The following is a 23900-nucleotide window of genomic DNA, read 5'->3' as shown; positions in this document are numbered from 1 at the left end:
GCTATGCAAGGAGTTTTCATTTAGAGAAAGCACTAAAATGCACAGTCGATGTCAAGCCCAAATAGAATGTCTCGATCAAGAATTATTGCATGTGCAATGTAACTCTCAAAAGATGCCCAAACATATCACCAAGGGTTTTTCAGTGCAAAGAGAATCTTTCAATTAAGCAAAGCACTAGATCATGCATAAGTGAAAAGCATTTGTGCAATGAAGCTCAACTATGCATAGGACATACGCATGACATTCATATCAATGAAACAAGTGGGACCAAATAGTATGAACGCCAATTGTAGATAGGTCAAGACTAGGCGAATATGGGGTTTAGAGACTGCCCAAGGCCTCCCATCGCTTGGTTATGACCTCTTTTGATTTACCTTTGGTGAATGCCATTTTTGCACTTGGGTCAAGACCAAGTGAATAGGGGGTTGAATGGCTACCCAAGGTCTCCATCGCTTGGTTATGACCTTTTTTCTTTTAATGAACGCCAGTTTTGTAGTGGGGTCAAGACCAGGCGAATAGGGGGTTTAGAGACTGCCCAAGGCCTCCCATCGCTTGGTTATGACCTTTTCTTTTAATGAACACCAATTTTGTAGCGAGGTCAAGACCAGGCAAATAGGGGGTTTAGAGACTGCCCAAGGCCTCCCATCGCTTGGTTATGACCTTTTCTTTTAATGAACACTAGTTTTGCAGCGGGGTCAAGACCAGGCGAATAGGGGGTTTAGAGACTACCCAAGGCCTCTTATCGCTTGGTTATGACCTTTTTCTTTTAATAAACACCAGTTTTGTAGCGGGGTCAAGACCAGGCAAATAGGGGGTTTAAAGACTGCCCAAGGCCTCCCATCGCTTGGTTATGACCTTTTCTTTTAATGAACACTAGTTTTGCAGCGGGGTCAAGACCAGGCGAATAGGGGGTTTAGAGACTACCCAAGGCCTCTTATCGCTTGGTTATGACCTTTTTCTTTTAATAAACACCAGTTTTGCAGTGGGGTCAAGACCAGGCGAATAGGGGGTTTAGAGAGGCCTCTTATTGCTTGGCTATGACCTCTATTGATATGCCTTTGGTAAACTCCATTTTTGCAGTTGGGTCAAGACCAGGCGAATAGGGGGTTTAGAGACTGTCCAAGGCCTCCCATCGCTTGGTTATGACCTTTTTCTTTTAATGAAAACCAGTTTTGCAACGGGGTCAAGACCAGGCAAATAGGGGTTTAGAGACTGTCCAAGGCCTCCCATCTTTTTGTGGGGTTTTCACACAGTGCCCAGTGAATGCAACAACGGCGGGGTGGGGCCAGTAATCACGAGTGTGCTTGTGTGTGTGTGTGAATGAGCTTGCGGTGAGCCTTGCAATAAGGGCCGCTTATGACGGGTACAAGGTCTGCAAGTGGGTATGCCATCATCAAAGGATTGTGTGCACGCTTTTATGGGTGTATTTTTAGGTGTGTGCTTCAAGATGGCAATTTTTTCCTTCTTTGGTGCATGCACACACACAATGAGTTTTATGCACGCACATGAATTCTTGATGAGAGTAAAGCATTATTTGGGTACACACAAAGTTCATTAGTCAAAATTTGACTATCAATTTAATTCCAAGTGTATCAAATTAGGTGCAAAGTGTAGGTCAATTTGTGTTACACACCTAATTTTAGCAAATGACTAACAACATTGAACCTCATTAATCAATCAAGAATTGACATAACAAGTGAGTGCACTTACATCGTAATTACACTCCAAGCTATTCATTTGCTCCACGCGAAGACGCATTATTGCACACACAAGTGTGTGCACCATCAATTCAGCTCCAAAATTGATCATTTGTAGGTCAAAATCAAACACTCAAATCATCAAATTAGGCATAAATTAGCACAATTAACTTGATTAGAGTGATGATTCCACCTCTTGCAAGGGGATTTCACATACTTTACACTTCAAATGTTAGTGATTAGGTTAGCAAGGTTAGTCAAAATTAGCATGAAATTAGTAAAAATTACCAAGGAAAGAAGCGAAATTAGTAAGGGTTAGCATGAAATTAGTGAAATTGGGGATGGAATTGGGGGTTTGGGGTATTCATAACTGAACATTAGCATCAATTTTTTGCACAAACATCATCAAATTGCACCAAAATTGAGTTACACACACACACTCAAAAACAAAAAAAATTAGTAATGAAATTATATTATCCTACACATCCTAAACTCACTAGCTTAGGTTATCGATCCCCGGCAACGGCGCCAAATGTAGGGAGGCGTTGTAGCACGACCTAATCGCAACCCACAAAATTGTCAAATCGTGGATCGGTAACCCGGCTAGGGCATGGAAGCACGAGCATAGGATGTATAGACATAGAGGATTCAAGGGATCCTTCTACTAGAGAGAAGCCATGGAAAGGGCTTCCTCTAATCAACAACACATTCCTACTTACTAATCACTTGCACACAATCATGTGATTGAAATTAACCTCTCACATCAATCACTCTTATTCACAACTACAGAAGCATGCAATTAGCATACCTACTCCGCATTAGTGTGTCCATTCCGGCACAACCCCTCAATGCGACTACGTATGCACACACACTAACCGCACCTTGTAGAGAGAGATGAAGAGAAGGAAGGCATAGCCCTCACACACCATGGCCAATGGTGTGGATAGAATAGATTAACTCAAAAAAGGGATTAGAAGATCTACCATCACACTAATACAATCTCACTCCACACAATCAAACAAAGAGATTAATAAGAAAGAAAGTGTAATTGATTATTAGAAATCAAGAGCTACATGGGCATGGAAAGCCCATGAGCCTCATGACCATCAACTCTACAAAGAGGAGAACCCACCCAAGAATGACTTCTAATTAAGCACAGGGCTCTTTTATAGCTTTGGGCCTCAAACCCTTCAACTATGGGATAAAGTTGAGCTCTCTATCCTAGACTCATACAACTTTGGAACTCCTACATGAGCCCAAGGCCCTATACAATAAAATGAAATATTGTGCACTATAACACATCCACAGCTTGGTGCATAATTGGTGTAGCCTATGTTAGCCGCTGCTAACACTCTCTCTCTCTCTCTCTCTCTCTCTCTCTCTGAGTCATCATTGACGATGTCTGTGACAGTCACACACACACACACACACACACACACACACACACACACACACACACATGAGCATGAGCGATATGGCAAAGCTGTGGCTTCATCTCTTTGCCTTAGAGTCCAATTCATTGGTTGCCCTTCATTTGTATGCCTCGGAGTTCAATCCCTGTCGGTGTAGAGAAAAAAGCTTGTCTATTGCACGTTGCGAGCTCCCCAAATCCCTCCATCTTCTGTGCCATGTCCATGGGCATGCTCATACCCAACTTTTAGGTTGGGTTCCCTTTGATTGTCCAAGGGCAACCTAATAGGTGTTGCCCACCATAATGTTGGTGCTATCTTTACGCATGTCAAGACTTCTTCGATTTATGATGGCATTTTCAAGGTGTTTCTGGTTCATGAAGCAAATTGCAATTTTGGCAAAAGATTCACTTATTGACATTTGATTGAAGTTGGTTACAAGCTATGTCAACATCAAAAGTCAATTATAAGCCACAAAAAATATTTGCTTCAAGCTTGATTCAAACGTCTCTTTCATGTTAGAGAAAGGCTCTTTTTGATCCCATAGACAATATCATTGCTACTAAGGCATCTCAAGCATGACTTATCATAATAACTAATATCTAATTCTCCTATTTAATGATTTTCTCATGTTAAACTGATCATTTAATATGGGGAAGTACCATGGGAGAAAAAGCTAAAATATTGGTTAGGTTGGTAGACCGGTCACAGTAGGGATCCAAAGAGGGGCCATCTGCAAAGGAGCAATGTGCATCAATGGGCTTCAAAGACCCTAAGGTTCAGCCCATTAAGACTTCCAAATGCCAACGTTCCAAACTTCAAAGGTAATGTCCAATGGTCAAAACTCAGGGAATATTGGATGCTTGTGGGAAGACTCAAAAGTCTTTCCACACCCCTATCCTTGAGGGGGTGAGCCATATTAGTAGGGGATGAGAGAGAAACACACACACACACACACACACACTCTTGCAAGCTCCCTTTACACAAAGGGCATAGTGGACACATGTCTGCTCCCTAGCCCAGTTGCCCCCCAAGGTACATTCAAATCCTATTGGATGGCCATAGAGGTGGACCAATGAGAATTAGGCTAGAGTAAATTTAGGTTACACTTGATAAAAGAACCAATAGAAATTAAGCTCTCTAGAAGACTATTGGACAGTCTCCCAACGGGTTCAATCATTCTTGGTGGCCTTTGATGCCCATTACTTGTTCTTATGTTTTGCAGCTCAACATTTCTTCCATGGACTTGCTTTCTATCATGTCACCGTGTCTTGCTTCACCGGTACACGAGGACGTGCGCCAAATTAGGAAGGGGGGGATGTTAGCAGCGGCTAACACAGACTACACCAATTATGCACCAAGTTCTGGATGTGCTATAATGCAAAATATTTCATTTTCATTGTATAGGGCCTTGGGCTCATGTAGGAGTTCCAAAGTTGTATGAGTTTAAGCTAGAGAGGTCAACTTTATCTCATAGTTGAAGGGTTTGAGGCCCAAAGCTATAAAAGAGCCCTATGCTTAATGAGAGTCATTCTTGGGTGAGTTCTACTCTTTGTAGAGTGGATGGTCATGAGGCTCATGGGCTTTCCATGCCCATGTAGCTCTTGATTTCTAATAATCAATTACACTTTCTTTCTTATTAGTCTTCTTTGTTTGATTATGTGGAGTGATATTGTATTAGTGTGATGGTAGATCTCCTAGTCCCTTTTTTGAGTTAATCTATTCTATCCACACCATTCGCCATGGTGTGTGAGAGCTATGCCTTCCTTCTCTTCATCTCTCTCTACAAGGTGCGGTTAGTGTGTGTGCATACGTAATCGCATTGAGGGGTTGTGCCGGAATGGGCACACTAATGCGGAGTAGGTATGTTGATTGCATGCTTGTGTAGTTGTGAATAAGAGTGATTGATGTCAGAGGTTAATTTCAACCACATGATTGTGTGCAAGTGATTAGTAAGTAGAAATGTGTTGTTGATTAGAGGAAGCCCTTTCCATGGCTTCTCTCTAGTAGAAGGATCCCTTGAATCCTCTATGTCTATACATCCTAGGCTCGTGCTTCCATGCCCTAGCCGGGTTGCTCGATCCATGGATTTGATAATTTTGTGTGGGTTGCGATTAGGTCGTGCTACAATGCCTCCCTAGATAGATAGATAGATAGATAGAGAGAGAGAGAGAGAGAGAGAGAGAGAGAGAGAGAGAGAGATGGGCATGGCCTTCACTTGGATTGCCCCTCCTCTTCTTTCGCATCTCAAGGCTCCGAACCTAGACATCGCCACTTTGCCCCACACATAGTCTCACTAATGCTCTATTTTTTGAATCAATATCAGCTGGTGCCGCCTACAAATCATACTGGCATACAGTAAAGAAAACCCAGTAGTTTTCTGATTTTCTCCCAAGATGCTCTCGCCTCTACCCCCGTCACCTCCATCGTTTGTCTCACGTCTGTGCCCTCAAATGTCTACAGCTCATCGCAACAAGGACCCTCCTTGCATCAGCTAGCTTGCAGCCTTCACACCGTCCAGACTCCATCAGGCCTTGCCTGAGCCGACTGAGTTGAGGCTAATGGCGGAGAGAGAGAGAGAGAGAGAGAGAGAGAGAGAGAGAGAGAGAGAGAGAGAGAGACATCTTGCCTGCGCCCCTTTCCTTGCATCCTCCTCCCGTTAGTGTCCCTACAGGAGCTTGACCAAGACGACACACGTACGAGTGCATGTATTTATAAACAGGTCGGCAAGAGACCACCCACCGCCTTCACATGGCTTGAGAGAGAGAGAGAGAGAGAGAGAGAGAGAGAGAGAGAGAACCACGTGGCCAAAACATTCGCCTCACTTCGCCGCCACCTGCTGCCCCATAGGACCACCCTCACTCCCCTTCGGATTTCTTCGAAACATCATCCACTCATTCCTAAAATCGTCCACATATACTACTCACATGTTGTTAGGCTTGGCATGGTCACGTCTGCATGCTGGGCTGCATTTTTACTCGTCTTGTATTGCTCGATCACGTATTCGTCCTCCTCACCATACGCGTCCTCACTATGCAACAGAGAGCTTTATGCACCGCATTGGAAGCTGCGATCCGACCAGGTTACGATTCTGATGAGTGGTTTTGCAGAAAGGCGCCTACCCTTAGTCAGGCAAATTGCGAGATCCTACTCTGTGTCTCCCATTGTGCACTCAATCTACATTCTATGGGGAAACACGTCCACACCTTGGGCGCTTCTGAACCACACAGATCTTGTTAGCCTCGGTGCACCTGTCTATGTGGTGCGCCAAGAGACGACGAGTCTCAACGATCGATTTCTGCCTCGCCCATACATTCAGACAAGGGCTGTCTTGATCTGTGATGATGACATCACCATCGATGTGGATGAGCTCAAGTTTTCCTTTCAGATGTGGAAGGAGAATGACAGGCGCATTGTGGGCTTCTTTCCCTGCTCGCATGAATATCAGCTCCAGCTCAAGACTTGGATCTACACCATACATCCGGACAGGTACTTACACACGTTTCAATGACATCAAATCTAGAAGATTTTAGAGCGCATGTTTACAGATTTTAGAGTGCATGTTTACAGATTTTAGAGTGCATATTTACAGATTTTAGAAAACATGTTTACTGATGAAAACCCTAGTAGAGGGCTGGTTTTAGAGCACATTTCTACTCATCTTTTTCAAGTTGAGTCGGGCTTGCTGTCTTAGTATAAAATGCCTTTTCTGCAGGCCTTCTCCATTGCCTTGATTCCGTTTCGTTCTTGGCTTGGGAGATGGCTAGAAAGAGTTTTTGTTAAAGTAGAAGTTTATCTGTAAAGGCTCTCTAGTTTTTGTTAACTTTAGCTTGCCAAATTTGGCCAAGTATAATATCATTCTGCCATTGGGTATGAAAGCATTTTTTCACACAGGTATGGTTAAGCTTACCACTTAAGGGTCCTGATACTCGTTTTACATACACAGGTATTCTATCATGCTCACCAAGCTCATGATCCTAGCAACTGAATATTTATATCAGTATACATGCGCCGTGCCTCACGGAGTCAAAGAATACATCGATTCCAACATGAATTGTGAGGACATTGCTATGAACTTTGTGGTAGCAAATTCTACTAACCAGGGCCCGTTGCTTGTGAATGGCAAACCCCGAGATTGGGGCGACACACGCAACTCCATTAATGATCTCAGTAGCTCAGCATTAAGTGCCAAGAAGCAACATAGAAAGAATAGAGGGGACTGCATAACAGCTTTTCATCAGCTTTGGGAGGGTATGCCTCTGCGTTATAGCTTTGGAAAGGTCATAAACAGTGTTGAAGAGCAGGTGTTTTGCGAGAAGCATGGTTCCCTTCTTCCTTGCAATGATCAGTCAGAAGTATAGAAGGCCCTCATACTCCGTACAAGCTCATGTAACAAGGTGGCATTAGTTGTACTTGTATAGCCAGAATGCTCAAGGCATACTGTGATGGCGTGCAGAATGTTTGAAGAGAAATTTTGGTGATCTGGCCGAAGTTTTCCACAGGTATAGTAATCGCAAGTGCTGCTGCGTACTTGAGGAGGTTGTTATAAAAAGCGTCTGTTATGGAAGCAGTTTTGCTGACATTTTGTTCTTGAGGCAGTTATCAAGTTCTTGTTTGCAATGATATTTGTCAATTGGTGTATTCCCTATGGGTTTGGAGAAAACAAAGGCTCCATTCTGATATGACGCATGGCGTGGTTTCGGGTTGCTTTGAAACCCATATAAGCTAGCTACTCAAGTTTTCCTTCCATGTTTTGAGACTCATGAAAGTTTTAGATGCAATGCATGGTGTATAATGTGTCAGTGTTGCTCAATGGCGTGCAGATCATGAATAGGTTATTGAAAGTATAATTGGCATAATTGGGTAAGCTTGTTCAAACCCTAAGGTCCTTCGAGTGTGATTGCAGCATTTTCCTTTATATTTTTATGATTCCAATTCGTTAATGTGGCCCCAAAACATTTGAGGAGATTGAATGGGATTGCACGTAGGAAAACAGCAAGCAGTGAGTTACCAGGAATGGAAAATCGGAACGCAGGAAGGGACACGAAAGCAAGCATAAATTGCTATTCCTTGTTACGGAGACTACATCTAAAATACGGAATGGGATTTGGAACAGGAAGGTGAAAGGGAATGGGGAACGGAAGCCTAAAAATGGCCATTCCCTGTACCTACGGCACTGCCATCATCCATGCATACAGAGAGATTTGGACGTCCCACTTGTCCCTTGTATACAGCATATAGACTATGATTTTTTCTACCCTCCCTCTGCCATTTGTGAGAATGCTGTGGGCCTGGGGTTTGCATTAAGGAGAAGCAAGCACATTTTATAAGAGTATGCTATAGCTGCATCAATGCTATCATGAGGCTGTTTTGCCTTGCCTTGTTTCTGCATAACAACGTTTGGAGAGGGATGCATGGTTTTCTGCTCACTGGGAATAAGAGCCTCAGCTGCCGGAACAAAAGCTGATGAAGCGTGCCATGGCTTGTGGGGATTGTCCCATATGTCTTGTACATATAAGTTAAACGTCTGGTACAGATATCCTTTGCCAAGCTTTTTCAGCACCCCCATATTAGGCAAGGTTCAGACTGCGCGGCGGAACACATAAGTGCGGGGTGTGCCTCTATGTTGGCAAAATTCAATTGGAGAAATTGATAAGAGGACTCGTTTCTTGGGCCACCAAAACCCGGGTTGCTACGAACTGATCGGGGAGACTACACGAGTACACAGACGCAGGAGAGATGAATATCTGAACTCTACTGGGAAAGCTGTCCGCTCAAAAAGTACTGAATGACAATTGATGTTGCTCCAATCAGTGCCGAAATTAGATGTACGATACAACACATAGGTGGGTTCGGAGTGTAGAGTCCAAGACAAATGACGAAAACCTCTTCAGTCGTCTCCTGTCTCCATCCTCTGCTGTTTGCTGTGCTAATGTTATGCTCGAATCTCCCTACTCCCCTCTTGAGGAAGCCTCTCGGCACAATAGCCAGGTGCTCAGATTGCATGCGGGAACCACATAAAAAAGCTACAATAAATCCTCATGCCATGGTGTCTACCCTCCTCAACAATGGCTCTAAGTGTCAAAATTTGGTCAAGAGTGGAGAAACCTCTCTTGAACCTTGCCTGTCCTGTCCTGCTGCCTGTATGCTCCCTCTCTCTACCCATCTACTCAACTCATGCTCAAGAATTGATGCATATAGCCTAGCCAAAGTGTGACGAACCATGATGGTGCGGTAATTCCCGGGAAGCATAGGATCTCTTGACTTGAAGATAGGCACAATCGTGGACATATTCCAAGTCTTGGGAAAACCCCTTATACATGGCTCTATTAAACATCATATCAAGAGGCTCTGCAAGCATATCTTTGGCATGGATGAAGTGCTCTACTACCGGACCATCATGATCCTGTGCTCTTCCTGTCAATGGCTTTCCTTACCCTCCCAAGAGTAAAGAAAGTACATGTCTTTGGGCATCCCTCTAGAGGGTCAGGCAAAGGTGGCTGCCTCGATGTTGTGTAGAGAGATACTCAAGGCTCCCACCAGACAACCACTCCGTGAGACCCTACACAGGCATATTTCTTAGGGGCACCACCCTCTTTTATGGAGAAAGAAGAAAACCAAAACAAACCATATACAACACACACACACACACTCACTCACACCTTCCTTATGTGCTTCAACACAAAATGCCCTTCAACCATTCAACACACACTCCTTAAGCAATCCCTTTGAACACTGCACAAACTCACATGCAAAGATTGACCTTCACCATATTAGTGCTCATATACTTCTAAGAAAAGCAAGCACAAAACCTCAAAACTCAAAACACCATAATGCACAAATACTTGACAACTCTTTTCCTTTCCCAAAAGAAGAGACTACTTACACACATAAGGCGGCATGCATAGAGAGCTCTTCTCCATCTATGCAGCCCCAAGACTTACTTACACACAACATAAAGAGAGAAGCCAAGCAAATAAACACCATGGTACACAAAAACTTTCTCAACAATCCGCTCTCACTGGCAACACTTCGTCTGGCAATTGTGGTGATAAGGGCAAAAAGAAGATGCGTTGCCATTATTGTAAAGCTAATGATCACTTGATCAAGCAATGTCCTAAGTTGAAGGCAAAAGAGGCTAAGAAAAAAGAGGGTGGTTCCATTGCAAATGCTGGTTCCACTACAAATGCAGCCATTGTTGAGTCTTCTGTGAAAGGAGACTGTGTTGCTGATGTTGATGCAGAATGGGCTTTTAGCGCAGAGTGTACTTACAATCCTGTTGTCCATGATGCATGTTTGTCAGTTGCTACAGATTCACATGTGTGGTATTTTGATAGTGGTGCTACAAAGCACATTACCTCACATCGTGAATTGTTCACCTCTCTCGAGTCTGTCCCTCATGGGAATTCTGTCACTTGTGCCAACAATGCCTCTTATCCGGTTCAGGGAGTTGGAAAGATTGTGCTTACTGCTGCAAATGGCAGTTTATTCACACTTGTTGATGCACTTTATGTACCTGGGATCAAGAAGAATCTCTAGTCTGTATCCGCACTTGCTAGACTTGGACTTGTAGTCAAATTTGTGGATGACAGATGTAGAATTCATGATCTCAGTTTTGGTGATGAAATTGTTGCATCTGGCCTTTTGTGCCGTGGGCTGTATAAGCTCACTTTGTATGACAAGTGTGGACAAAATTTTGCAAATGCTGTTGCAGATTCAAGGGCTATTTCAGATGCAAAACTTTGGCATGCAGGTTTTGGTCATCTGAATTTTGCCGGTTTGCTGCGTTTGCAGAAATCTGATATGGTTGCTTCTTTGCCGCCTCTTGAAGCACCTGTCAAACATGTTTGTGAAGGCTGTATTTTGGGTAAGATGTAGCGTTCTAAGTTTCCAAAGGATGGTTCACTTCGGGCCACATGCAGGTTGCAGCTTGTGCATAGTGATGTTTGTGGGCCCATGCAAACTCCGTCCTTGGGCAATTACCTGTACTTTGTGACTTTCATTGATGATTACTCCAGGCATGCATGGGTATTTCCGCTTAAAGCGAAGTCCAAAGTTTTTATGTGCTTCAAACAATTTCTGGCTATGGCTGAAAATGTCTCGAAATGTACTATGGGCACCCTCCGTTCCAATCGAGGGGGGGAGTATATGTCTCATGAATTTAATGCATTTCTGGCTAGTCGTGGGATAAAACACCAATATACAGTGCCTTATACACCTTAGCAAAATGGTGTTGTTGAGAGGAAAAACAGGTCACTAACGGAAATGGCACGATGTATGGTCAAAAGTCAAACTTTTCCGCATTCTTTTTGGCTTGAGGCCATCATGTGTGCCACTTATGTACTTAATAGGTGTCCTACGAAAGCTTTGCAGTCTATTACTCCATATGAAGCATGGCATGATAGAAAGCCTTCTATTGAGCACATGCGTGTTTTTGGCTGTTTGGCATATGCTTTGGTGCCACAAGTGCAGCGCAGAAAATTGGATGATAAGGCTGTCAAATGTATTTTTGTTGGTTATAGTGCTGAAAGCAAAGGTTACAGGTTGTATCATCCGCAAACAAAACGTATTCTGGTTTCACGGGATGTAGTGTTTGTGGAAGATCCTGTTTAGCCCTTGCTGTCATGTACTAGAGACAGTAATGTAAGCTCATTGGACATTTATGACACTTTGTTGCCTCTTTTCAGTGGTGGAAATATAAATGTGATTTCCAATGAGGCAAATGTACAGCCTATGGGGGTTTCTGAAAATGTTACAGATCAGCCTATTACTGATGCAGATGTACATGATGTACTTGATGAGGAAAGGGTTGAAAATGAGCAGGCTAGAGGTATGCCAAAATGGCTGGTGCACACTTTGTGTGATAGTAAATTGGATGCACCTTTGTCTAGTCGTACTCGTTCAGGCTCTCGCCATGCATCTTATGCATCAGATTGTTATGCTTTGGCTGTGTCTAGCTTACATGATGTTGAGGAGCCTCAGTCTTTTGATGAAGCACAGAATTCAGAAAATTGGATGGTTGCCATGCAATCAGAGTATGATGCACTTATAGAAAATGACACATGGACTTTATGTGATTTGCCTCCTGGCAAAAAGGCCATTGGTACGAAGTGGGTTTACAAGTTGAAACGCAAGCCAGATGGTGAGATCGATCACCATAAGGCTCGACTTATTGCAAAGGGTTATGCACAACAAAAAGGCATACATTATGAAGAGACTTTTGCTCCCACTTGTCGTATGACTACTGTGCGTTTCCTATGTGCATTGGCAGCTCATTTTGGTTGGGATGTACATCAATCAGACATTGTTACTACTTTCTTGAATGGTGACATATTTGAGCAAGTTTATGTAACGCAGCCTCACGGTTTTGTCATAAGAGGACAAGAGGACAAAGTGTGCAAATGTAACAAGGCTTTGTATGGGTTGGAGCAATCTCCTCGTGCTTGGTATGAGAAAGCTGACACTCATTTGGTCAAACAAGGCTTTCGAACAGTCCAATAGAAAGCACATTGTATGTAAAGCGTGAGGGTGATGTACTTCTCATTGTGGTTCTTTATGTTGATGATTTGCTGATCACTGGACCAAATAAGAGACATATTGCTGAATTTAAGACTGATTTGAATGCTTCTTTCAAGATGAAAGATTTGGGGCTGTTGCATCATTACTTGGGTATACAGTTTAAGCAGTGTGATGGTGGTATTGCCTTGTGTCAAAAAAGTTACATAGAGACATTGCTATGTAAGTTTGGACTTGATTATTGCAAACCTATTGCCACTCCCATGGAAACAGGTTTGAAGTTGAGTCTACATGATGCTGGTGATCCTGTTGATGTCACTCTTTACCAAACTGCTGTTGGCTGCCTCATTTATGTATGCAACACGAGGCTGGATATTTAGTTTGCAGTCTCACAAGTCAGTAGATTTATGCATAGCCCAGGGTCTAAGCATTAGCAGGCTGTCAAGAGGATTTTCCGCTACCTTAGTGGCACTTTACATCTTGGCTTGTTTTATCCCAAGGGGGGATCATTGCCGCCAGACTTACATGCTTTTTTGGACTCAGATTGGACTGGTTGTTTTGACACGCGAGTGTCCACAAGTGGTTTTTGTTTCATGCTTGGCAGTTCATGTATATCATGGTTGAGCAAGAAGCAACCTACTATGGCCACTTCGAGTTGTGAGGCTGAGTACAGGGTAGTCTTCACAGCTACGGTTGAGTGTGTATGGCTCAGACGCCTTATGGTTGATTTGGGTGTTGGACAGGACACTGCCAACACTATCTACACTGACAGTCAGAGCGCATTGGCAGTTGCGAGGAACCCAGTTTTTCATGCTCGCACAAAGCACATTGAGGTGCATTACCACTATGTCAGGGAGAGGCTCTCAGTAGGAGAGATCGGCTTGGCTTATGTGCCAACAAAGGACAACCTTGCAGATCTTTTCACAAAGGCATTGTCTCGTGAGAAGCTTGAAGCTTTCCGCAAAGCTTTGGGCTTACTCCCCTTTGTGGACTGATCATGTCCTCAGGGCATGACACTTCCCTTTTCTCATGTGCTAGCTCTCGTTCACCGCATCACTCCAGGGGGGATTTGTTACCATATACATGTGGTAGTAATGTGTGTGAACACACTAGGACCACCGGGGCATTTTTTCCCTCTTTAGGAGGTTTTTTCCCTCGTGCATTGTATATACGCCCATTACTCTAGGGCTATCTATCTTTCCATTGCACACTAAGTTATACACTCTCTATTGTGTGCCTTGAGCTTCCTTCGTCTTCTCCAAGCTGTGTGTGTTTCTCTGCAACCCTAATTTGAACAAACACTTCATACAATGTGTGTATAGACTATATAGACGATAGCCAATCGACAGGAAGTGATCAGGTTGTCCAGAAAGATCTACACATGAAAAAGAGCACTACATTGAATGAGTTAATGAAACAAGCTCTATATCTGGTAGATAGTCGTGTTGTCTACAAGGAAAGAGATTATAAGGATTTAGATGATGATTCCTTGTCACAACATAGTGGATCCAAGTTTGCCCAATCAATACAAAAATCCGAGTCTACGCTAAATCAAGAACGTTTCATCAAAGAAGTTCTCAAGAGGATTAATCCATTTGTTAAGTCGTAAGTTAAGAGATTATAAGGATTTAGATGATGATTCCTTGTCACAGCATAGAGGATCCAAGTTTGCCCAATCAATACAAAAATCCGAGTCTACGCTAAATCAAGAACATGTCATCAAAGAAGTTCTCAATAGGATTAATCTATTTGCTAAGTCGTACGTTAAGAAATCTAAGTGGTGTGCAATAGAGCAGAAATGGACAGATCAAACAACTGAAGAGTGCTATTACAACAACGGGTACATTAAAGAATGCCAGTATGCCCCTCAAACCCAAGTAGCACAAGCACAAGTTCCACCAATGCCAAGATACACAATATGAATTCTTTCGGGACCAGTTGGAGTTGAAAGACCACAACCAGTCTTAGGACAACAACCTCCACTACCAAGAACAAGACCTACAGGAGTCAGATATGTGCCAACTGTAGAAGAGCCAAAGGAGAAAGCACTTGTGCCAATCCCTACATATTATAAGGAGCCTAATGAATATATGACCAGCACGGGATATTATCCACATGAAGAACCGAAATCATCTGAACCATGGAGCATGATCGGATCTGCTGGACCATCGATTGTTGTGCACACTTCAAGAGAAGGTAGGTCCCAATTTGGATGAATGTACATTGCTATTCATAGCTAATGGAGGATTACCAGAATCAAGACCTGCTTATCAACAAAGAGTTGATCAAGGAGCACCTCAACAACCTAAAGGACCATATTATAAGTGTGGTGATGACCACTTGATGAAAGAATGCCCTCACACGGAGAATGCATATGTCCTGATTGTGGAATCACTCATTTGATTTTTGACTTCCCGAAGAACCCTAACAAAGGAGCCAAAATAATGTTGAATATACTAGAGTCAAGACCATCAAGTAGTGGATTAAAAAACAAACATGTGATGCCAATCCAGGTAATCACAAGAGGACAAGCTTAAAAAATGGCAAACGAACCCATCATAGAAGAACCAAAAACAGATACGCCTAGCCTTGAACGTAAGAGTCAACGAAACATGGAAATCTAGGAAGGCTAGAATGGAAGGAACGTGAACAGATTTCCTTAGCTGAAGAACTGAAACAAACGAAAGAGAAAGTGAGGAAACTTGAAGAAGAAACAAATAAGAGAAGAAAATCTTGAGGTAGTACCAGAGCCAAGCATGGTTGAGAAACCCAAGAGTGCTAGTTTAGGAGGATCGGTTTTGGTAGAGAAGGGTAATGAACCATTAGACACCCTCCTCAACATGTGTGCATGTTTTGCGATAGGCATCTTAAGGTAGATTGAGGTAGTCATGGAAGAGTTTCCGCCAGTGAGACGAAGTGAGTTGGAGTTCTCTGCACATTTATGCATCATTTAGCTTATTTTGCAAAGGTCATGCTTTCAATTGCTAAGAAGAGCTATCATTTCACCTTGGGGGCTAGTGAGATAGATAGCAGTGATGTGGACATCAAAGACCCGATAAACCAAAAGTAGAACCTAGCTATGGATTGTAGAGCAGGCTTGGAGCAAACTAGAGAAAGATTTTAGCACAGGCAGTAAGTAGTGTGTTGGAGATGCTTGGCCTCGGAGCTCCCATGCTTGTGGTGAGAGTTGCAAATTATGATAAGTATATTGGGATCATATAAGTTGCATTAAAAAGTCCAATGCCCATGCAATTATTTAGTTGTATCAGCTGATACAACATGCATTCGATTTTGGAGAGCGTTTGTGTCTGGTTTTTTATCGACGCATTTTATGATCGATGAGGTAGTGTATGCTAGATTTCGGGCGTTTTGCTTGTCTATTCTTTCTAGTGAAAACTTTGCGGCACATGTAGTGCTCATGCATGACTGGACATTCCCAAGAGTGTTTTTAGCATGGTTTTGTGTGATTTATGCTACGTATGCATATGTGGATATAGCATGAGCCAGCCAGGTACAACTTGCAAGTAGAATTTTCATAGATTTACATGTGTTTTAGGATAGGTATACACCCATAGAGCCGCTCATTTAGGAGTGAGCTATTTTGCAAGGCTTTTGGCAGACAATGTATATCATATGTGCTTTTGCTACTGAGACACTGAGTGTTTGTTCATGCTTTATGCGGTTTCTGTGATATTTTTTGAGTTTTTACTCAGTTTTCAGGGAAACTTTGCCATATTTTTCCCAATTTCTTTTCATGTTTTGTGCATATCTGTAGTTAACTCTATGACGGCTTAGTGGTTGAGTTTGATTCCCACTTTGAAAGGTTTTTTGTCAATTGCACATGCTCGTGTGGCTACAGATTACAAATATTCACAGGCTTCACAGGTTTTTGCAGATCTTTGCGGGTAGTCTTCACTGGGATGCATTTTGAGTGTGTTTGCTCACTACTTCCATATATGGTTATGCATTTTACGTAGTTGAGTTGTTTGTCCCAGAATGTATGGATACAAATTGCATATTGTAGAGTTCTTTTATGCATATGTGAGCATCAATTTTGATGCGATTAATCATGGTTTTCATGATTGTGTAGTGGTCGAGTTGATCTCCCACTTTGACACACTTATGGCAGTTGACATGTGTGACAATTTACGGATGACTTGTGATAGACAGAGGTCTCGTTCTTGCCGATATATGCAATGTTGGCATTGTGGTCACACAGGGCACAATAGACACCAATGTTTCAAACGTTTGAGGTAGCATCAAAGATGTATGCAAGATGCATATGAGTTTTTGACACATGCTACAACGGTGGCTTCATATGCTAGTGACAGTGATGTCACATTCGCCTTTAGCATTCCTCTTGCTTATATGTCTTTGAGAGGTGACACTTCTCTTTCTTTGGTTGCTAGATGAGGATTCCATTTTCCATGTTGCACCACATCATGAGTGGTTCAATACATCCTTGGAGCTTTGGTTGTGTACACTTGGCTGATGGTCCGATGTTTGACATTACAAGTGCAAGAATGTTTGCTTGTCATTACCCAGTGGTGCATCGTATACGCTATGACGTGTGCGCTATGTTCCTCAACTGAGACAGAGCTTGATCTTGATGAGACAGTTAGCAGACTGTGGGTGTCAAATAGTGCTTAGAAAGTAGTCTTTCCAAATGCATTGCGGATAATTAGTGATTGCCAAGGAAGCCCAGAGTGGCTTCATTTATCCTATGCATGTATCTCAGGATCGAGATGACATAATCTCTGTTTTATTGTTGGCATGCATTGAGCAAGAGATGAGACGTGTCTCCTTCATGAGTGAACTCCACCTAGATGCAGGCTTTAGCATGGATACACACACTTGCCTATCACTAGAGCTGATACGACTACATGTAAATCGACGGAGCAAGCCAATGGGTGTAGGTTGAGGGAGCCTCTCACCTATTTTCTTGTACATACTAGTACTTTAGCTAGTAGCACTCGCTTATCGACATATTGCCTTTAAGTGGGAGGTTATTTGGGTAAAGGCGTTACGCCTCTACCTATAGGGGCGGTCGATCAGGCGATTGACCACCCACCTAGTGACCACATTAACCTTATTATTCATATACCAGAAGAATAAGGGGATCCTCATTCTTGAGGCCTGCTCCACCCACACAGTCTCTTGCTTCTCCCCTTCCTCGCACAGATTCGGCACACACAACTCTAGGAGCACACTTCACAACCTTATTAGCTCCCATATGCTCTAACCATCATGTTATACCTGTCCACAAATCCGGTGAGAATATGCAAAGTACCCTTTTCCTTCAATATGGCATATCTTGAGCTATACATCTCCCATTGAGAGGCCATTGGACCAACCCATATAGCACCTTGACAACCACCTTCTACACTTCCATTGTGTACTCTAAGCTCTTCGATCAACCACCTTTTGAGAAGCCCTAAAGCAGAACACCTTGGCCAAAACAACCCCAAAGTTCATAGACACCTCAATCCACATGTGTGCCCTTGACCTTTATACATGTTTTATCACCCTAGCATCCACCTGTAGATACCCACATACCTACTTGGTTCTCTTCTAGCACAAACTCTCTTTAGTTGCACCAACGCTCTCTGGCATCGTAGATAGAGAGTGAGATAGAGAGAGATTTTTTATTGTGATATGTAGGTACAGGTGGAGTCCTACTTGCCATTAGAAATAGAATTTATGTGTTCACATGTGTTTTGAGCTCTCTGTGTATTTTGAGAGTAAGTTTGGATTTCCATACGCGTCTTTGGCTATGATGTATATACTTGTATCCATTCTTGAGATTATGATCTCCATATCTACAGGTTGCAACTCTCTTACACTCAGAGGGTCTACAATCACTGGATACCGATTTTTGCATCATTTTGGTTCTAATGGGAATTTTAGGCGTATGGATTATGTGTATGTTGGCAAAGATTTTGTGTTGTTAACTCTGTTGAGAGTGTCTACTCCCTGCAAGGAGCTAAGTTTTGTGACTTTGCTTGCACATTTGTTGGTGCATGTATGAGTGCATGCCCTACAATTAGTAATGCCTATTACGACTCATGTACGTTGATTGCAAATACGACCACTCTACACCATTGTGGAGCTTACTTTGGCTTAATTTGGTAGTCTCGATCATTTCTGAGTTTTGGTTTGGAAGGTTGAAGGGGGGGGGTCCACCTTTCAAAAATACCTATAGCACGTTCCTTCAAGGGGTATTTATAAAATTCCTCTACACACACACTTCACCATGAATTAAAGGACCCCTCTTCCTTCATAGGCCCATAGCTTTTTTCCATTTTTCCATTTTTAAACCCCACTTGTACATGTAATTCTACAATTCTTTGGAATATAGAAAACCCCTCTGGGTGAACTCACGTGCTACACTTACATATTTTAAGGTGGACCCCTCGAGGGCAAGCATGCCTTGAATAAAGTTTTTCTTATGAAAAAACTCATGCGTTTGAATATGAAAGAGGCCAATAGTGTCAATTCACACCTAAATGAGATCAACAACTTGTTTATGCAGCTTGCATCTAAGGGACTCAATTTCAACGATGAAATGAAAGCTATTTTCTTGATATGTTCTTTGCCTGCATCATGGGACACATTTAACATTTCCATTAGTAGCTCCACCCCTAAGTGTAAGCTTGATGTTACTAGTGCTATGCTCGTAGAAGAGATTAGATGTCAGTCTCTTGACACTAGTGGGCATGGTGATGCATATACATCTATTGATGGTTTTCAAAGGCAAAGAGGTTGCAATCATCTTCACTGTCAATCATAGGATCGCAAGAATGCCCATAGCAAGAGTCGTCGTGAACATGACCTACATAATTTAGAATGCTATCATTGCCACAAGAAAGTCCATTTGAAGAAAGATTTCCATATTTTGCAACTTGAAAAGGACAAAACCATCGTCAAGTCTGACCCTCCTAAAAGACTGTGAGAATCGAGGAGCTCAATGTAATTGAGTCTCCACCAGTTGAGGTTGTTCCTGGCGTGTTGTAGCCGTCAAATGTCTTGATATTCAATGCTGACTTGAGTGTAGATGCATTATTGGCTCTTGATGAGTGCTATGCGCAAAATTGGATCATTGAGTTAGGTGTCAATTTCCATGTTACTCCCCATATAGGGAATGGTTCTCTAGTTATGCTCATATGCATGGTTCGGTCAAGCTAGGTCACTCGTACTAGCTTGACATTTGTGGCATTGAAGATGTTAAGTTATGTAGAGCGAAGCCATTACTAACCCATCACCAACCCTAACCTTATTCTTTAATGGTTAAGAGAATAAGGAGATTGAGGGATTATTATCCTCTCCCTCAGTGTGCTCCACTCACTCGGTGCTCACACTCTCTGTCCTCATAGCATGGCATGCATGCATTGGCATCCACCACGTGCACTTCATAAGAAGCAGTATGTCCAAAACATTTTTCAATAGTATGGTAAGGAAGATTACTCTCCGATTTCTTGTCCTATGCATTCAAATTTCAAGTCATCCAAGGATAGTATTCTTGTGGTGGATGCTATGAAGTATAGTTATATTATCGATTCCTTCTTTTCTTGGTTGAGATTTGGCCCCTTGGGACCTCCACTATTAGACTCGACGGCTTCACTATGTGTAAAACTACCATATCACATGCGTTCAAGACATGTTTGTAAAACCCCTTATCTGTGAGTTTTGTTAAGAATATAATGTACCCTTTTCTTTTAAAATCTGTAAGTCTTTTTTCAAATTTGAAAAAATAATTCCCTTTTGTATATATATTTCTGTAAGTTTCAAGAACTTTAAATACCCTTCTGTTGAACTCACGTGATAGGTTACATTTTTATTAGGTGACCTCCCCGCGCTATTAGAAAACCATCTATATCATGAGTTCAAGTAGCATTTAAATAATCCATTTTTACCTACATATTTGCATGAATTGAATGACCCCCTTTTTAAAAACTGACTTTTACAAATCCTTCTTCGATGTAGACCTGTAGATTTCTTGAAATCAAAACCCCCTCTTGATGAGCTCATGTGCGACAAATACATTGTTTAAGGTGGACCTCTCGGGTTTGGCTCAATATCTACTATGCCGGACAAGTTTCTAGTCGACATGATCCTTTGATCGGCAAGGAAATCATCCAATACTTTGGTATATTTGCAACACTATTGGCTCTACTATTCATTGGTCTGACATTGGTATTTGGTTCTGATTACGTGGATGTATTGGCACATAGAAATCTCTTATGTTTATTGCTTTCAAAATTATCACCTTATGCTAGACACAAATGCTACTAGAGCCTCAATGTGTGTCAAGTGAGTAGGTCACTAGCAAAGAAAGAATGCTATTCCACATTTCTACAAATGCTAACTCCTTGCAACAGCAAATCCTACAAGACTTCTGGAGAATAGATAAATAAGATCACAGATTCCACCAAAAGTTCTAGATAAATGAGTTGTAACTTTGAGAAGCCCCAAATGTCCTACCAAAAATGACTCTTAGTGATGGTCTCTTCACTATGGGTCGTGTATCTCCAATGGTTAAATATTCCTCAGTTAAAGAGCCAAAGAAAATGCGTGATCGATTTGACCTTCCAACGATTCCAAACTTTGGTTAAGGTTAAAAAATTCTAACATGCTCAATGGCCTCTAATTAATTTTTAAAAATGTGGGTATCTATAGGACCAATCCCAAAGTCCATGAGCTCAACAATTTCAACCAAAAGGAAGGTCGATAACAAGCACCGTTTATACATGACCACAACCATGAAGTTTCAACAAGCCCTAACCCCACAAAAGTACACTCTACAAGAATCATAGTTGTGCTAGATTGTGAATGAAGCTAAAACTCATTTTTTATTTAATCTCACTATTAAAAATAATACATAGCCTCTTCAAAGCCATGTGCTAGCCAATCTCCATCCACACAAAGTGTGTTTCATCATTGCTCTTCAACAACACATGTTAAGCAACTATCCATCATCAAGAAACTTGCAGACGACGAACTCCTACAAAACAAGAAACAAAACCAAAAATTGCAGTGACCACAACAACCGAGGCCAACAGAACCTCCTATTGGCATGCACAACACCTGCATGATGAATATGCCCCCTTTGGAAAGGGAGGGTTACTTACAATTTTTTTGAGATGCAATGCATATTTGGATGCTCAAATGCTTGGAATGGATAGTATATGTGGTTATGAATCCCTAGTAAAATCCCAATTTTGATGTAGCTTTTACAATGCAGTGTGTACATTTGATACGGGCTCTTGACAAGTTTCCAATTGATAATGCGTTGTATATAGTAAATTCAGGTGATTATAGTTGCTTTATGATTATACGCTTTGATTTCAAGCAAGAGTTTAGCTATGGAATCAGTGAGCTGGTTCATGCTCATATGGCCAATTTAGTGCAACAATTTATACTTTTACTCTTCTGTAATGCTTTCATACTTCACTAATATTAGAGAGTTCATGTTGCTTGCATGATTGTGCTTGAACATGCTAGATTTCTTGCTATGCATGGCTAAACGACTCTATTTCTAAGCATTTATGTCTGTGTAGCATAGAGTAGAGGTGGGTATGCAAGTTTTCAACCATGCTACACGAAAGAATGCATGCATTGGATTGCTATGCATGTGTGTTTGACAACACTAGATTGAGGTAAAATGTTGCCCCTCATTGGTTGCACTTCATTGCCTCATAGATTCATCTACATCCATTTCATGTTTTGAGCCATCTCACCTTGATAATGCGTTGTAGATAGTAAATTTCAGGTGATTATAGTTGAGCAAGCTTTACGATTATACGCTTTGATTTCAAGCAAGAGTTTAGCTATGGAATCAGTGAGCTTGTTCATGCTCATATGGCCAATTTAGTGCAACAATTTATACTTTTACTCTTCTGTAATGCTTTCATACTTCACTAATATTAGAGAGTGCATGTTGCTTGCATGATTGTGCTTGAACATGCTAGATTTCTTGCTATGCATGGCTAAATGGCTCTATTTCTAAGCATTTATCTCTGTGTAGCATAGAGTAGAGGTGGGTATGCAAGTTTTCAACCATGCTACACGAAAGAATGCATGCATTGCTATGCATGTGTGTTTGACAACACTAGATTGAGGTAAAATGTTGCCCCTCATTGGTTGCACTTCATTGCCTCATAAATTCATCTACATCCATTTCATGTTTTGAGCCATCTCACCTTGTGTGTGATGCCTCTGTGCCTTGAACAAGTCAAAATAATGTTGGATTGACCATTTAGGTGTGCATTGATTTGTGGCATTCACTTGCCATAATCTACATTAGAGAGAGAGAGAGAGAGAGAGAGAGAGAGGAGGGAGAAGAAGAAGAAGAAGGAGAAAAAGAGAAAAGAATTTTTAATCTCGTAGGAGGAATCTCAAGAGGACTGAAAGATCTATCCAACGAGTCTTGAACTCAAGACCTGTTTCAAGAGGGAACTAGGATAAGCAATATGCCACACTTGGGTGATAGAACAATCATTCTAGTTTCCTTTTCTTATTCACACACACACACACACATGAGAAGAGAAGTTTTTAATGTCATAGGAACAATCCCAAGAGACCTCAAAGATCGATCCAACAAGTCCCGATGAGTCTTGAATTCAAGACTCGTGGGTTTGGGGGGGGGGGGGGGGGAGAGAGAGAGAGAGAGAGAGAGAGAGAGAGAGAGAGAGTTCAACTCATAGCTTAGTAGAGCATATGAATAGAGAATAAGAATACATAGCTCACATTGAAAGATGTTACCCGAAGCTAAGAATTATAAAGCTACACTCGCTTGTGGCCTTTAAAAAGGTCTCCCTAAATATGAGGTAACCATGCCACGTGGCAATTAGTAGCCCATGCAATAGCCACTTGGTTGGTTGTGCCTTTTGCAATTGAGTCCCTTGTTACAAAGTAGCGCCACGAGCCTTTCGGGTCACCCAGCTTTATGCTTCTTCTTTCTCTGCATGGATTGCTTATGTGTCTTCGTGCCATAATTTTTGGATGCTTTGGAATGGGGGTATTTTTGTTTGTGTATCTTGCCCTCCCATTCCTGTTTATCAATAAGTTATCGCCATAGTGGGCTGTGTAGCCATGCCGTTGTTGATCACTAGTTATATCTATATGTATTCTATAACAGCAGAGCGAGTGCGCTTTACACGTGTCAACAACTGTGAGATGAAGGCTAAAGTCCAAAACGAGCCTCTGCGCACGATAAAGAGGGAGAGAGAAAGAGAGAAAGAGAGAGAGAGAGAGTCCGCCTTTGGCAGCCGGACGTACT

At 42.0% G+C, this 23900-nt stretch overlaps 2 protein-coding genes across 2 annotated transcripts; one reads left to right on the top strand and one right to left on the bottom strand.

Annotated features, from left to right (window-relative positions):
* The first annotated feature begins 6029 nt into the window (after positions 1–6029).
* On the top strand, positions 6030–7853 carry LOC147432196 (glycosyltransferase family protein 64 C3-like). Its single transcript, XM_086492180.1, has 2 exons — positions 6030–6595; positions 7053–7853. Exons 1-2 carry the CDS (start codon positions 6051–6053, stop codon positions 7465–7467), a joined length of 960 nt encoding a protein of 319 aa, XP_086348306.1. The 5' UTR covers positions 6030–6050; the 3' UTR covers positions 7468–7853.
* Positions 7854–7999: 146 nt separating this feature from the next.
* LOC147432195 (uncharacterized) lies at positions 8000–10233 on the bottom strand. The gene has a single exon (XM_086492181.1). It carries the CDS (start codon positions 8673–8675, stop codon positions 8361–8363), a length of 315 nt encoding a protein of 104 aa, XP_086348307.1. The 5' UTR covers positions 8676–10233; the 3' UTR covers positions 8000–8360.
* Positions 10234–23900: the final 13667 nt, after the last annotated feature.

This window comes from Adiantum capillus-veneris, chromosome 20 (genome assembly GCF_014529385.1).
Source record: "Adiantum capillus-veneris isolate H3 chromosome 20, ASM1452938v2, whole genome shotgun sequence".
NCBI lineage: Eukaryota > Viridiplantae > Streptophyta > Polypodiopsida > Polypodiales > Pteridaceae > Adiantum > Adiantum capillus-veneris.
This window is presented reverse-complemented; position numbering and strand designations above follow the sequence as displayed.

Bases quoted from the DNA above. Each gene is read 5' to 3' on its own strand.
- LOC147432196 (XM_086492180.1), top strand. From the start codon at position 6,051: ATGGTCACGTCTGCATGCTGGGCTGCATTTTTACTCGTCTTGTATTGC. The intron at 6,596-7,052 runs GTACTTACACAC...TTACATACACAG, and splicing joins TACACCATACATCCGGACAG to GTATTCTATCATGCTCACCA.
- LOC147432195 (XM_086492181.1), bottom strand. From the start codon at position 8,675: ATGGGGGTGCTGAAAAAGCTTGGCAAAGGATATCTGTACCAGACGTTT.